Source organism: Trichogramma pretiosum, unplaced genomic scaffold (genome assembly GCF_000599845.2).
Source record: "Trichogramma pretiosum strain Unisexual culture from Peru unplaced genomic scaffold, Tpre_2.0 scaffold23, whole genome shotgun sequence".
Classification (NCBI taxonomy): Eukaryota; Metazoa; Arthropoda; class Insecta; order Hymenoptera; family Trichogrammatidae; genus Trichogramma; species Trichogramma pretiosum.
In genome coordinates, this window is record NW_019641629.1 from 109,304 (window position 1) to 125,465 (window position 16,162).

At 35.4% G+C, this 16,162-nt stretch overlaps 1 protein-coding gene across 1 annotated transcript; it reads right to left on the reverse strand.

The window, feature by feature from the left end:
- Window positions 1–8,304: 8,304 nt before the first annotated feature.
- On the reverse strand, window positions 8,305–10,796 carry LOC111693696. Its single transcript, XM_023459112.1, has 7 exons — window positions 10,327–10,796; window positions 9,764–10,203; window positions 9,525–9,685; window positions 9,186–9,441; window positions 9,006–9,115; window positions 8,539–8,916; window positions 8,305–8,460 (listed from the first exon to the last, which is right to left on the reverse strand). Exons 1-7 carry the CDS (start codon window positions 10,794–10,796, stop codon window positions 8,305–8,307), a joined length of 1,971 nt encoding a protein of 656 aa, XP_023314880.1.
- Between the last annotated feature and the right edge of the window lie 5,366 nt (window positions 10,797–16,162).

The window sequence follows — 16,162 nt, forward strand, 5'->3', positions numbered from 1 at the left end:
CTCAAACAGGTTTACTTAGGCATCAAAGGACAGTACACGAAGGTCGTAAGGATTTCGTATGCGGAAAGTGCGAGAAGAAATTTGGATTCAAATCGACTTTACTTTCGCACCACAGAAGAGTCCACGAGGGTCACAAGGATTTTGCATGCGACAAGTGCGAAAAAAAATTTGGACACAAATCCCATTTGCTCACCCACCTAAAGATAATTCACGAGGGTCGCAAAGATTTTGCATGCCTCAAGTGTGAGAAGAAATTTGTGAATAATTCAAATTTGCTCGTCCATCAAAAAACAATTCACGAAGGTCGAAAAGATTACAGATGCGACAAGTGTGAGAAAAAATTTGCAAATAAAGTCTACGTGATCATCCACCAAAATACAGTTCACGAAGGTCGCAAAGATTACGCGTGTGACAAATGCGAGAAGGAATTTGGGGTTCGAAGCAATTTGACAGCACACCAAAAAGCAGTCCACGAAGGTCGCAAAGATAACGCATGTGACAAATGCGAGAAAAAATTTGGACAAAAATGGTTAGTGATTCGGCACTAAAAGGTAGTCCATGAAGTTCGCAAAGATTACGCATGTGACAAATGCGAGAAAAAATTTGGACAAAAATGGTTAGTGATTCGGCACAAAAAGGTAGTCCATGAAGGTCGCAAGGAACAATCTTGAGACAAGTATGTAACAAAAGTTATGTTTTGCAATTGTAAATATATATATAAGGAAAGAGTCCCTTAGTGTATGTTTGTAAGTGTGTGTGTGAGAGTGAGTATGTATGTTGACAGTTGAGTATATACATCATGAGGTGCGAATGAGGAAATCAGTATAGATCTGAAAGTGTGAGAGTTGGGACTAACGATAATAATTGAGATAATTGTCGTTTCTCGATTTACAGGTATAATTTGTAAATAGTAATATATAAGTTTAGTTAATTTATGTTTAATAAAAATTACTTGATTTACAGAGCAACACAAAAGCAATTTATTGATAAAACCCCAACATCTTTCACATTATAAAACGACAATTATCTCACTTATTATCGTTAGTCCCAACTCTCACACTTTCAGATCTATACTGATTTCCTCATTCGCACCTCATGATGTATATAAAGTACGTTGTACTCTCGTCGTACTTTCTTTTCCACGGACTTAGGTCACGTGGGTATAATTGATTATTTGAAGAGAGGGAATATGAAGAGAGTATGTCATGAATGAATGTGAGATTGAGAATCGAGTGTTCATTGAGCTGTTAATGTAAACAGAAGGGTAGCGTGAAGAATTGACATTAAATGTCGTTTCTTTTGTTATAGGTAATATAACTGAAAATTATTGTAAATAGTATTTTAATTTTATTCTAAATAAATCTTTTGTTATAGAGAATACACATGTGTCAGTTTGCTAACCAACAAATATTAATAACACCATTATAAAACGACATTTTCGTCAAAGGAGTTACAAAATGGAAAAGCTAAGGTTTTGCTTTGAATTCAAAGCTTCGGCAGACGGGAAAAGTAGTAGGATTTGCTTAACTGGTCTAGAGACGGAAAGCAATGATTTGTATGAAATACCAGAAGGATACCAGGATATGAGTCATCACGAGGAACTAGCACAAACACAGGCTTATAATAGAATAAAAAACACTCTGAAGAGAAGATATCAAAAACGAAGTGTGTGGATAACTTTATCTGAGGAATTGAGGAAAGGATATCTCGATGAAGCCGAAAATTTGATGTTTAAAGATTATTATCTTGAAGAGATCGAGGAAAATCAGGCCGAAAGAGCGGTTCCAAAGGCCGAAGATGAAGAAAATACTCTCACTAAGCTATTTGAAAAATTCATGGCCCAGCAGCAAACAGAAGATAAGGAAAATTTGCAGAAAACATCGGAGAAGTTTACGATTGGAAAATTTTCTATGAAAAGCTCAAATGCAAACCAGTGGATGAAAACATTTGAAGGTGAATGTGTACGGTTTAAAATAGATCAAGAAAAAAAAAAAATTGAGATCTTGAAATATTTCTTAGAAAAGCCTTGCCTAGACTGGTATAGTAGTATGATGATAAAATTATCCATAAATTCGCGTTGGGAAACTTGGCGGAAAAACTTTATTGAGACCTATGCGAGTAGAGGATGGAGTCACAGTAGATACGCATTATCTTTTAAATACCAAGCAGGATCCCTGTTGGAATACGCGTTTAAAAAGGAGAGATTACTCTTAGAATTGCGACAAGAGATAGATAGAGGGACTTTGATGGACCTTATAGCTGTGGGATTGCCAAACTTTATTACTGACAGAATTGATCGGGACTCGCTTCTACAAGTAGAAGACCTTTATAATGAACTAGGGAAACTAGAACATCTTACAGATAAAAGAAAAGTCAGTGATAAGAAAGGCGTGAAGACAGAATTCAAACAACGTAAGTCGCCGTGTGGATATTGTCAAGAAAATAACAGAGGAACGCGGTTTCATGCAGAAGAGGACTGCTGGTTTAAGCCAAAGGATAATGAAAAAAAGAAAAAAAAAGAATTCGTTATAAATAATGCCGAATTAGAAGAATTTTTAGAACAGGAGTCAAAAAACTGACCTCGACGCCATTGATCAAGGTAAATGTTTTACTCAACGACAAGGTTGAGGTAGTGGGCGTTTATGATTCTGGTGCTGGCGTGTCTCTAATTAATGCAAAATTGGCGAGAATGCTAAACGAGCGAGTAAATAGCGCAGATATAAAAAAATTTAAAACGATCAATGGTGTCGGTAAAATTGACGGTGTTATAGGTGTCAAAATGAAAATATTAGGAATGGAGAAGAAAGTTAATCTTGCCATAATAAATAGTGAGTACTTTAATTATGATATTTTGATTGGGCTGGATTGCATATACAAATTTGGTTTGCGTCAAGATGAGAAATTGAAAATTTCACGAGCAAACGAGAAGAATACAAAACAAAATTTAATATTTGCAAAACCAAAACAATTAACCACACATATCGATAAAGACTCTATGGAAAATAGCGGCGGAATACGAGTTAATAATTTAGATTTTCATGAAAAACGAGAAATCGATAAGTTGGTTAATGAATTCAAGGAAACTTTTGCAAAAGATAAATTTGATGTGGGTACAGTGAGAAACTATGAAGCTTGTATAGACCTTTTGGTTGAAGCGTACCCGAGTAAAAGACCTTATAGGTGCACTATAGAAGACAAAATAGAAATTGAGAAGCAAGTGAAAAAACTTCTAGAAAAAAAATTAATTGAAGAATCATACAGTCCTTTTGCTGCACCGGTAACATTAGCATACAAACGGGACGAAAATAAAAAATCGCGGCTGTGCATAGATTTCCGAGAGCTCAATAAAATAGTGGTACCGCAAGCTCAACCTTTTCCTCTGATAGAGGACTTAATGGAGAAAACCAGGGACTGTAATTATTTTTCATCGTTGGATATAAATTCAGCTTTCTGGTCTATACCTTTAAGAGTTGAAGATAGAAGGAAAACAGGCTTTATCACGCAGGAAGGTCATTTCCAGTGGACGTGCCTACCGTTTGGATTAAAAACTAGTCCATCAATATTTCAGAGGATTTTAAGCAATATTATAAAAAAAAATAATCTTTCAAATTTTACGGTCAACTATATAGATGATATATTAGTATTTTCAAAAACGTTTGAGGAACATTTGCAGCATTTAAAGAAATTATTGCAAGCGATAAAGACAGAAGGTTTCAGATTAAAGCTGGAAAAATGTAATTTTGCGAGAGACTCAGTGAAGTATCTGGGGCACATAATTCAAAAAAATACAATACGTCCACTGCAAGACAATTTGATTGCGATTAAGGATTTCCCAACTCCAAGGACACAGAAGAACGTCAGGCAATTTTTAGGTAAAATCAATTTTTATCATAAATACGTGAAGGATAATGCAATCATATTGGATCCATTACATAACTTGTTGAGGAAGAATCAGAAATTCGCGTGGACGAATGAATGTGAAGAAGCATTTACTAAAATAAAAATGCTACTGTGTAATAAACCAATTTTGAGTGTGTTTGACCCAAAACTCAAAATAAGAATTTACACCGATGCCAGTATAAAAGGAATCGGTGCAATTTTAAAACAGCCACAAGAAAATGGTGAGGAAAAACCAGTAGCCTATTTTTCAAAAAAATTGAATGAGGCACAAAGGAAAAAGAAAGCAATATATTTGGAATGCTTAGCAGTGAAAGAAGCTGTAAAATATTGGCAATATCGCTTAATCGGGAGATCTTTTGAGGTCTTGACGGACCATAAACCATTGGCCAATTTAAATTTGAAATCAAGAACTGATGAGGAATTAGGGGATATGGCTTATTATTTGTCGCAGTTTGATATGAAGATAATATATGCTCCTGGAAAGTACAATTTGGAAGCCGACTGTCTTAGCAGAAATCCAGTATTGGAACCAATAGAGGAAGAAGGAAAATTGCGAATTGTAAATTTAATTACGTTAGCAGAGATAGAAAAAGACCAAATAGAAAATACATTAATATATAAAGAGGAAAGTAAGGAAAATCAAATAAAAAGAAATGGAATATACTATAAAAAAGAGCAAAATAAGGAAAAAATTATACTCTCGGAGCAAATGAGCCGAGAATTTTTGAAGAAGATTCATGAAAGCTATGGCCATATAGGTATGAATCAAATTAAAAAATTATTTTGTCCTTTTTACACTAGTAAAAATTTACAAAAGAGCATCCGAGAAGTATGCAAGTGCTGTGCAGTGTGCGTTAAAAATAAAACTAGAGGTCAAAACAAGTATGGCTTAATGGCGCACTTGGGCCCAGCGAAGGCACCACTCGAGATTGTTTCCATTGATACGATAGGAGGATTCGGAGGATCAAGATCATCGAAAAGGTATTTGCATCTGTTGGTAGACCACTTTACGAGGTATGCCTGGATCACGACTTCAAAGACTCAAAACTCGAATGATTTTATAAAATTAGTCAGAGAGACTAGGCATAGTGAGAAAATTAAAATGATACTGAGTGATCAATATCCAGGTATAAATTCCAAAGATTTTAAGGACTATTTAAGAGAGAATGCAATTCAATTAGTTTTCACTGCAGTAAACTCGCCTTTTTCAAACGGTCTGAATGAAAGACTAAACCAAACGATAGTAAATAGAATTCGATGCAAAATTAATGAAAAAATGGAAAAACGAGCTTGGTCAACCATAGCCAAGGAATGCATAAAAAGATACAACGAGACTATTCACACAGTTACTGGTTTTTCACCTAAATATTTGCTAATGGGTGAGGATACAGTGATACTACCGAATGAATTGAAAAAAAATATAGTAAGAAATGATTTACAAACTGATAGAGAAATTGCACTACGAAATACTTTGAAATCTCATAATTATAACAAAAAAGTGTTTGATAAAAATAGGATACAACTGGATTTAAAGATTGGAGACAAAGTATTTATAGAGAATGGAAACAAATTAAATAGAGGAAAACTGGATGAACTCAGATTGGGACCATTTGAAATTAAAGAGAAGATATCCGATTCAATTTATAAGATAAACATTGGACATGGGAGGAAAAAATCGGATCTTTTCCATGTTACGAAACTAGTACCCTGTTTTGTCAGAGAAAGAGGTGGATGATTATGGATATAATGTAAAATAAATGTAAGCTAAGAAAAGTAAAAATATGTATATAAGTAAAATTAAGTGTAAAATTTAGGTATTAAAAAAAAAATGGTACGCATTTTTTTCTCCGATCGGGGGAGATATAAAGTACGTTGTACTCTCGTCGTACTTTCTTTTCCACGGACTTAGGTCACGTGGGTATAATTGATTATTTGAAGAGAGGGAATATGAAGAGAGTATGTCATGAATGAATGTGAGATTGAGAATCGAGTGTTCATTGAGCTGTTAATGTAAACAGAAGGGTAGCGTGAAGAATTGACATTAAATGTCGTTTCTTTTGTTATAAGTAATATAACTGAAAATTATTGTAAATAGTATTTTAATTTTATTCTAAATAAATCTTTTGTTATAGAGAATACACATGTGTCAGTTTGCTAACCAACAAATATTAATAACACCATTATATGTATATACTCAACTGTCAACATACATACTCACTCTCACACACACACTTACAAACATACACTAAGGGACTCTTTCCTTATATTTATTCATACTTATATAGACGTTTTTGCAAAATTTCAATAAAATTTGTGCCGAAATGATTGTGTATTATCTGAATCTCGAGCTATCAATTGTCATTACACCTTGGTTTACTGTCGTGATGGTGCTTAGTTGACTAAATAAAATTTCACAAATTGTTAATTACTAGCCAAGGTACATTTTTTTGTTCCCTTGTTTCTGCAGAAATTCGTGCAACGATTGAAAGTCGGCTGAAAATGGTTTTAATGTCTAATTTTAATTAATTAATAATCCAAAATATGTTTCCTAAATTTTTTTAAAACCAGTAAGAAGCTTTCATAATTTTTTTTTCCTTTTCTTAGTAATTTCATTGATCCAAAATCTTTATTGAAGCTCTAGAATTGTGCGAACGGCAAATGAAAGTTTGCATGGGGGCGATAACTTTCTTGATTCACCAATGAATTTATATCATTGACGATAATTCTTTACAACAAGTTTCATTTTATTACAACAATCGTAATTTTTCTTTATACCTTGATTTATACAACTTTTTATTCAAACAATAAAATAAAATCAACATTTATCTAAATCGTATAAAAATGTTTAGTTAATCATGTCCTTAATCTTAGCGCCAATGGCATTTACAGTTTTTTCGAATACCCTAGCTTTTCTCAAGCATTTGTCATTTGTTCAACTGTGCAACGGTATAATTTATTTATAATATTTACATGTTCGATCTATCTACATATAGATTTTGTTCTCGATAAAGTGTCGTTGCTTCAAACGATCGCACACGGCTTTATCGATGGCAAAAAATCAGCTACGCAGCCGCCAAGCACACGTTACATAAATCTTCGTTACCGATATTCTCGATTATTCGTTCGCAGCACTCGACCGGCAGTCGACGGCCAATCAGCTCCCAGAAAGGACCCAACGTCCAGCGTCGTAAAAATACCCTCGACATCGTCTCACACAGACGCCGAGTACAAGCCTCTTCGCGTGCGTGCGAAGACCGTAACGTTCGTAGCAAACGGGACAGGTATCTATGTATATGCTCGGCTCGTCGCACGCCGAAATTTGGTCGTGGTCGATAATAGTACGCGCGCGTAGACGTTTTATCGCCTCTTTGCGAGGAGCTTGATCGGAATCCGAGTTCTCCATGAGCGTCGAGCGCTCGCACGCTGCCCGGCCATTTATTACGATAATATATTTATGCATTGCGAAGAAAAACAGAGTCACAAATCGTCTTACTTACTTATTATGCAGTGTATAGGCAATTGACTATAATATGTGTGAATGCGCTTGCGCGCGCGCGAGGACTAAAAATGTTTATAACTTTTGAAAACTTGAAATTTGCAGGATGAAATAATTCGGCAGTTTCGTCGTTCGAATTTACGATGCAAGCTCGCTCGACGCTCAACGAGCCCGGACCCTTTCGACGATCCGCGTGCGTATAGCACTTGGTGCTACAAATTCGCAGACCTAGCGGTAGTGCCTATTGCTTACGACCCTTGTATGGGAAATTTCCATTTTCTTATAACTTTGATATTTCAATTTTGATTTTAAAAGAAAAAATACATATAAGGATATCGACTTTTAAAAAGTTTACATTTTAGTGAGTGTCACTTCAACCGAATAAAGATTTAGTTTCTCGGTGGGGGTTGGATAGTAAAAAGTCATTGCATGTTACAAAGTGTAAAATTTTTAATCATTAAAAAACAATTGTTGATTCTTAATATAATATAAAAAATACAATTGTTGTATAATATTATTGAATATTTTCATCCTTACAAATCGACGAAACAATGGAAGATCAAATGTACAATTATATACATTAAAATTAAGTTAATATACATTATTATACAATCTTGCATAAAAATAAATAGTTTTCTTTTCATTTAACATTTGTTCATGAATCCATGAATTATAATTTCAATATAATTTTCACAGATAATACTGGTTAACGAATCAAAAATGATCGATGAATCACTGACTCTATAAACTCTCTAACTGCATAATACACAACAATGTATGCACTAAAAATATGAAATGGTATTTTCTACTAAAGCACCGTAGCCTAACCATCACTAGGACAATTAGTAATTAGAACGATTTTTTATTTCCAATGCATAGAAAATGTGACGGGGCTATTCAAATTTAATTTAAAGCCAGTAAAGGGCGGTATCGTCATATCTTGCTTTTAGGATGACTACCTGTTTATAGATTTTTAATGCTGGTCCCAACTTTCCGTGTAAGCCACCTAATTTTTCGATTATAGCTTTCTTGGTTAAAAGAAGCAAAGAAGCTCCATCGATTTCCTATAAAAAAAAATAATTAATAAGCTTCAATTTGATCAATTTAATTTTTGAAAAAAATATATATATATTGTTACTTACATGTTCTTTGAATGCCTGAGCATGTCTTGGAAAATAACGTGAGAAAAAGAGAAAAACTTGCTCAACAGTCCATTTTCTAACATCTGGTATGTTAGGATCTATTTTTTTTTTGTTTTCGCATTTTTTTGTTATTTTGTTATGGATCACCTCTGATATTTTTGGGCTGTTTGCAGTTTTTTTTATTTCTGCCTTCAAACGGTTGGTTACCTCAGACGCATCCATTGAATCGGAACTCTTTGAGACTTTTTCAAGTGATGGTGATTTGCGCTTAGTTTGACAATCTTGACATTCCCATTTAGATGCTTTCTGGGTTTTTTTATCTGATAGGCATTTAATGTGAGATGCACGGTCACATTTATAGCAACTTACCATAGCTCCCTGTTAACAAACATTGTATATTAGAATGGTGAATTTCGTCATTATTATATCTGTATGAAAGTTGTCACATGAGAAATGATTTTACTTACAGATTCAACAGTCTCATGACATACTTCACACATCTTGCACCTTTCACAACGCCAATCAATAAGGGCTTTCTTGCTCGTTTCCTTAGATGGTAGTGCACATGATAAATGTACTGAAAATAAACGAAAATTTTAGTTGAAAAATATATACATGAATGTCAAGTAAGTTTTAATTATTTTTACCTTTAGTTGTACAATCTTCGCACTCCACTAATGAATCTGGTTTATCACTACTGCAGCGATGACAATATTCATCTTTTGAAGTTTCTTTGTTTTGAGAATGGGTAACAGTTTCTCTGTTTTCTTGGGGAATTGTAGCATTTGGCTTTGTTGACATTGTTTTTGGCTTTGTTGGCATTGTTTTTGGCTGTTTGCTTCTTTTCTTTTTCACTATAAAATTATCTGATGGATCAAATACTTTTTTCACTCTTATGACTCTCTGAAATGAAAAAAAGTTTTGTTTAGTTACACTTATAATCATTTTAAATTAATTGGTAAAATATTTATTACCAAAATACTTACAATAATGCGTTTTGGTGCTCTGACTGAACCTGTATTATTTGTGACAGATGGTAGCAATGATGTACGAATCAGATTCAACGAGGCGAAGTATTTTTCTTTGAGAACATCTTTGATTTCGTTGTATGGCTCGATTTCGTTGTCCGAAGATAGATCAAACATGTCTTGAGAATCATAATCTAAGTCATGGCGTATTTCTAATTTTTGTTTCCTTTCTGCCTTGTTGCTTTTTTTTACTGTACAATTTGTAATATCTTGACTGCTGTGATTTTCAAAACTTTTTGTACTGTTTATATCTGTTATATTATTATTTGATTCATGGATTTGTCCATTCGGGATCCAGTCTTTTCCCATAATAATTTCGAAACAATCTTCTTTTTTCAGAGTATTATTTGTAATATTTGTATTTGTATGCAATAGTGTATTGTCGTTGTGAGGACTATACGATGAATTATCATCATAAAAAGTTGAGTCTGAAGTAATGTTCAGAATCTCCACTTGATTGGGTATAGAAGCATTTATGGTAACAGATCCACCACTCATGTTTGAGGAACCCACCAACAAATAATTGCCATTTAATAATTTTTCAAATTTTCCTTGGGAAACTTCTTTTTTCAGAAAATCTTCAACCATTCGTTGAGTAGTTGGGTTCGAATGACCATTTAGCAGATGATCGATCAACCTGTTATAGATGTATAAAATTAACTCTCTATCTTTGAAACTTAATTATTCTAGTATATTTCACCGGTGTTAAATAAATGAATCTATAAATAAATAAATAAATAGATAATGAACGTTTGCTTACCTGGGAGCTGGTATTCCTGTGTTCAAGTAATCTGGTTCTTGCAATATCAATTGAGAAAAGGCATCAGAAATTGTTTCTGAGTTGATCTTGTCCTTTCGAAATGCCTCGGGTCGGTTCATGTACAAGGGAAGCCTCTTCCAATTTGAGGCATTGCGATAGCTGATAGACCCTTTGTAGATTACCTCAACTACATGTTCGAGCTCAATCATTTTTTTGATTGTTATCAAGGTTTCCTCACGGTCGATTTTGTAATTCTTCAACATATAGTTGATCAGATTACTTTGATTTGGTCTAGCCTTACGTTGTCGAATCAAATCGATGGATGCCAGAAGTTCCCTTCCACAAGGAACCCCGGGGATTTCCGGTCCATTGGAAAAAAGGTTTTGATGCTGCTGTTGATCCTTGCGTTTTCTGATAGTTTTTAGCTTAATATCCGGTTCTGCCTTCGGTATCACGAGGTGGCTAGGCATCTTGGTTCTTGTTATTTTTCCAATTTTCTCGTCGACTGTTGGAAAAAATAAAAAGGATTAAGTTTTTCAATTGAATCAATATTCTCTCGAATCTATCTTTTATCAGTGATAATTAAATAATGAATATTTTGAATCAATCATAACAAGACGTAATAAAGGTCCAACACTTTGGATCAGAAAACACTTTGTCGTCGCGCGTGAAAAGATCGTTTTCGATTTTAAACGTTTGGTAAAAAAACCCTCAAATGCAAAAAAGAATGTTGCATTACAGTAAATTTGGATGTCTAGTTACCGAACAATGATTATCCTTTGCCAAATTTTGAATGTAGTTTTCTTAATTTCAAAAGTTATGTAGCTGAACTGTACGACTCGAGGCGACGCGCTATATTAATCCCGTCTATCATATACGTTCGGCTTCATGTCGGCTGCATGAAAGTAGTTTAGTCGAGCAGAGAGAGAACAAGTACGCCATCTATAGACACGGTTTGGAACTAGTTAAAGCGAAAACGACAAGTTCGTTCCTCGTGGCCGTACGTTTTATGCAGTTGATCTTCAAAGGTACTTTGAGGGTTGCAACAAGCCGACAGCAAAATCGTTATCAATGTTAAAACAATTAATACGTGGCAGGCGCTTGATTAAAACTTAATATATCACAGTAGCCATGCGCTAACTCCGCGTAAAGTCGACTTCAAGTAGCATGTAACTAACACATGCATCGCGCTGCACATATATGCAGCTCGCAGAAGAGAAAGGACGGTAAAACAGGTAACTATCTGAGAGTGTGAGCGAAGTAAAAGGCAGACACGGTGTTTGTACATCGAGCGGCACGCTTGTTTCTGTAAAGGCATATAGAGCTTAAGATGAGCTTATGATGACAATCATAATCATAATTTTTAACGATAATTTCAGCACTTACCGGAACTGCCCCTGGTATATATGTACAATGGACGGCGCGCACACGACTTGAGAGGTTATACTACAGGTCGCGATCTAACGAGCGCCTATAATATATTGATATACGCGCGCTCAGAGTTGTGTCGCGTTCCAACATGGAAGTAACATTGTTTCCTGTGCAAGCTTTCTTTTTCCGGTACACTCACAGTTGATGAAGCCGTGTCGACTACGCCGCCTGGGCCGTATGGATCAGCGGAACCGCCCAAAAGAAAAGGTATAATAGTGAGTAGCGATTAGAACGCGCTTCTCGCTGCGTGGATTCTGTTTTTTCTGGATGCATACATTTGCAACCGAGACAGATTGGCTTATGAGAACTCTGTCTCCTGCCCATTAAGAATGAGAAATTGAGCGGGCGAAAAGGAGCTCGTGGAAGAAGAAAGATAAACCTGCGGGGTCAGGAGAGCTTTGCGCGAGCGCTCAGCAGTCACCCGCGCGCATATATACCTATATAGTCTAACTTGATCAAGTCACAAGAGCCGCGGGCCCTGCCGGTCCCGCTTATATTACGGTTACTGATACCTAAAACGAGGATCGAAGAGGACAATTATGTTTGAGAGTTAGCTTCGGGAAATGAACTGCAGTACAGCTCCGTGTACAATTTCGTCAGCGTGCGCGTGGCTGTACAACACGCTGATTCAGCTGATTCATTAATGAGAGCGACGACTCGAGATTAGCGCGACGCGTAATGTTCGCGAAGGAGGCCTATGTACGAGGTATACGGGTGGAAGAATACAATTAGCGGGGGTAATTAGTAGGGGCCCGGTTCGCGCAAGAGCCAAAGGTCTTTAATAAACGCGTTCTAGCAGACGCTGCTTCTCTCGCAAGAGTAAATAAGTCGCGCAGTCGATTCGCGCCGTACTACCTGCAAATCGATCGTTGTTAGACGTTAACATCAATGTATCGCGATAAATAATCAGGCGAGATAGGGGCGCGTTCAACGACAGTAGTTAATTGTTCTAGGTACAACCATGATATATACAAAAAGTGCGCGACGCGTTTATTATAACGCGCCGCGCTTCTCTCCCCTCTATAGTATATATATACAGTGGAGGCCGTTTATAACGAGGTCGGATATAGCGAGATACCGGCTATAACGAGCAGATTTTGAACATTTGGTTGGTTCCAATGCATTAGGTATAGGAAATTGTATCTATATAACGAGATCGATATAACGAGAAGTCGGGTATAACGAGCAAAATTTAGGAAAAATTTTGGGAAAAATTGACGTTTATAACGAGAAATTGCGTGTTTACACTCGTAGCTAGATACTTGTACGCAAACTCAATAACACAGAATTATGTACACAAAGCTTACTTTAAGCAAGTTAATGATCAGTTTTACAGTTGCTTTCGTAAGGAAAACGTATTTCTGGTACTTTTTTTTACAATTTGAAAATGGGAGATTTTAATCCAAAAAAAAAAGGAAAACATTATCAGTAAACGATAAGTACTCTATCATTCAAGATTTGCAAAACGGAAAATCTCATACCGACGTTTGCATTGCGTGAGAGTATAATAAAATCTTTCGAAGAATGCCGCGGGTCCGTTAAAAAAAGACGTGTTTGTAAGAATCCAGATGTTGATGCAGCCCTTTATAAATGGTTTGTTATGAAAAGAAGTCAAAATGTGCCCATCAATGGACCAATTTTACAATCCCCTATATTATAATTATTATTTGTAACCTGATTATTATATTATTATTATTTGTAACAATGTAAAAAAATAATCAATGTATATAATAATCTCATCTTATTCGATGAATAAATGAAACTGGTAAATACCAAAAAAAATATTGTAATTACTGCTCATGTCGGTTATAACGAGGACCGGATATAACGAGAACTTTTCGATGGTCCCGTGAATCTCCTTATAACCGGCCTCCACTGTATATACACTAGGCACGCGGTGATGCGACTCTACACAGAGAGAAAATATACGCGATTGAGGGAGGACATGTATCAAGCAAGAATCGCCGGAACGCTTGCCTGTCTCAATCGCTGGCTGTCCGGCGATGATATCCGGAGACTCTAGCGTCGCTTTGGTCGCTCGCACGCTGGAACTGGAGTCAACCTATTTTGTGAGATATTCGACTTTTAAGGTTTCCCGACGATTTTCTCGGGAAAAAATGAAAATTTCGGAAAATTTGACCATACCATTGGAAAGCTAAGATAATTTTCTATCGGAATGGTGGATTCATTAATTTTTCTAAGTGCATTCAGGCACTTTTTCAGTGAGTTATAAATTTAGCGATTAGGCTAAATAATGCCGCGCGGCCGTAGTTCGACTCAAGTACCAGCGTGGAGCCTCGACATTGCCGGACGGCCAGCGATTGAGCCAGGCAAGCGTTCCGGCGATTCTTGCTTGATACATGTCCTCCCTCAATCGCGTATATTTTCTCTCTGTGTATATATATACTAGGGGGGCTGCACCCCCCTGCTCGTTCCGCTCGCCAACCCCCCGTTAGGATGATATACATTTTATTTTTTAATGTCCTCCACGTCCTCCCTCAATCGCGTATATTTTCTCTCCGTGTATAACATAGATTTCTATTTAAACACGTGTGAACGCCTGGCAGCAATGTCAGATTTAGCCTATATATGTTTTGTATATTCTCGAAGCGCTTCTTGTCGCTTGCGAACGAATTTCGATCGGATCATGAACGGCCTAACGAAGGTGCGTAACGAAATGGTGACTTCTCTGGATCTTCGAATTTCGGATAAGGGAAATCAAATTTAGCACGTCGCTATCATATAATGAAAAAGGAGTCGTTGATCGCAATATCGTCTTAACTCAATTTGTGCGAGAATGCGAAATTAAGTACGGCGCTTTAAATATATGTTTTGCGTCTCTTGCACTACTTATAATAAAGTTATTAACACAACACATTTTGAATAAGTTTCCTAGTTTACCCCAATAATAAAATTTAAAAGTCTTCTTGAACTACGCCGGATATAACAAGAACTTTTCGATGGTCCCGCGAAGTGGAAGGCGTTATAACCGCCCTCCACTGTATTTCTATTTTTACTTAAAATAGCAAGTTTTCTCAAAAGCTGATAAAAGTGCAGTTTGATGTGAATTGAGATGAATCGAAAACTAAACTGTCTTGATTACAAGTTTTAATGGCAAGTCCATCTGTACTTGTAACAAATATATTTTTTTACTACAGCATAAAGTTAACGCTAATAAAATCAAAAGTAAGAAGCTCATTTAATATGAAATATGTCAATTGTAATGGGGTGATGACTATGCCGTTGATCAGCATATCAGCAGGATCAGCATATTATATGTACATGTCTTGTGTGTTCAGTGCAAGTGTATTTTCATTTTATTACATAAAATTAATTAATTGATATTTAATATATTACTTTAAATATTCTCAGACATGTGCCAGTAGTTTTTAAATTCATGATGCTAGAATGAGTATTTGAAAGGTATTTTAATGATCATCTTATAGTGAGGGGGTATAAGAAATTTGGATAAAAACGGTAATTACACCAAGTGATGGCAGAAAAATTTTGATAACATGAGAATATTAAAAAGTATATATTATTTTCACCTTCCATTGTGTATTAAATAATTTCTAATGGCTATGAAGGTGGCACCCAAACTTCAACGTTCCTACCAATGAAACGCGTCAATGAAAACACAAACACGAATATTAACAAAAAACGTCAAAGTTTATTAAAATTGTCGCTAACGTTTCGCTGAGTTAATCAGCCTCATCATGATGAGGCTGATTAACATTATTTAAATTTAAAAAGAATCATTGATTCGCTGAAGTCAAGCTTAATTGAATCTTTATATCAAAATTTTCAGATTGATCTATATCAGTCTGAGAAGTTTCAAAATCTCCTTGAAAAGTTGGTTCTTAGATTTTACTTCTCAGAATTGTAAGATAAGTAATAAATAAATTGTACATCATTAATTGTATAAAAAAGTTAAAAATGAGAAAATTGGGGCTTTTAACATTGAGCGCATATTAAATGATAGAATGTATATCAAAACCTAAACTAAAAATCTAAAAAAATACAATTCACAAAAAACACTTTTAAGAAGATTTTCAGATGTACCCGACGGTAGTATGGTGAAATCCCAAGATATAAAGAGTGAGATTAAAGAAAATTGTTTAACCTCATTTTCATCGAGCGCGTAGGTTTACCACGTTTTTCGGCAAAAAGTTTTCCAAAAATAAAAAAACAAGTACATCTTTCCGATTCCCTATAATTTAGAAAACGACTTTACCGGTTGTAAACCATTTATTTATTACAAAATTGCGTGGATTAATTGCACGTATTTGTATAACGAACATGCGGCAGAAAACGAATTAATTGGGCCTGATCACTTTCGTACGATTTTCGGATACCCGTACTTTTAATAATTCTTAAAGAATCAATAGAATTAAAACGTACCTGA

Coding starts and splice junctions, on each gene's coding strand:
- LOC111693696 (XM_023459112.1), bottom strand. CDS start 10,796: ATGCCTAGCCACCTCGTGATACCGAAGGCAGAACCGGATATTAAGCTA. Junction 10,204..10,326: donor ACAGGAATACCAGCTCCCAG/GTAAGCAAACGT, acceptor CATCTATAACAG/GTTGATCGATCATCTGCTAA. Junction 9,116..9,185: donor CGAAGATTGTACAACTAAAG/GTAAAAATAATT, acceptor GTTTATTTTCAG/TACATTTATCATGTGCACTA.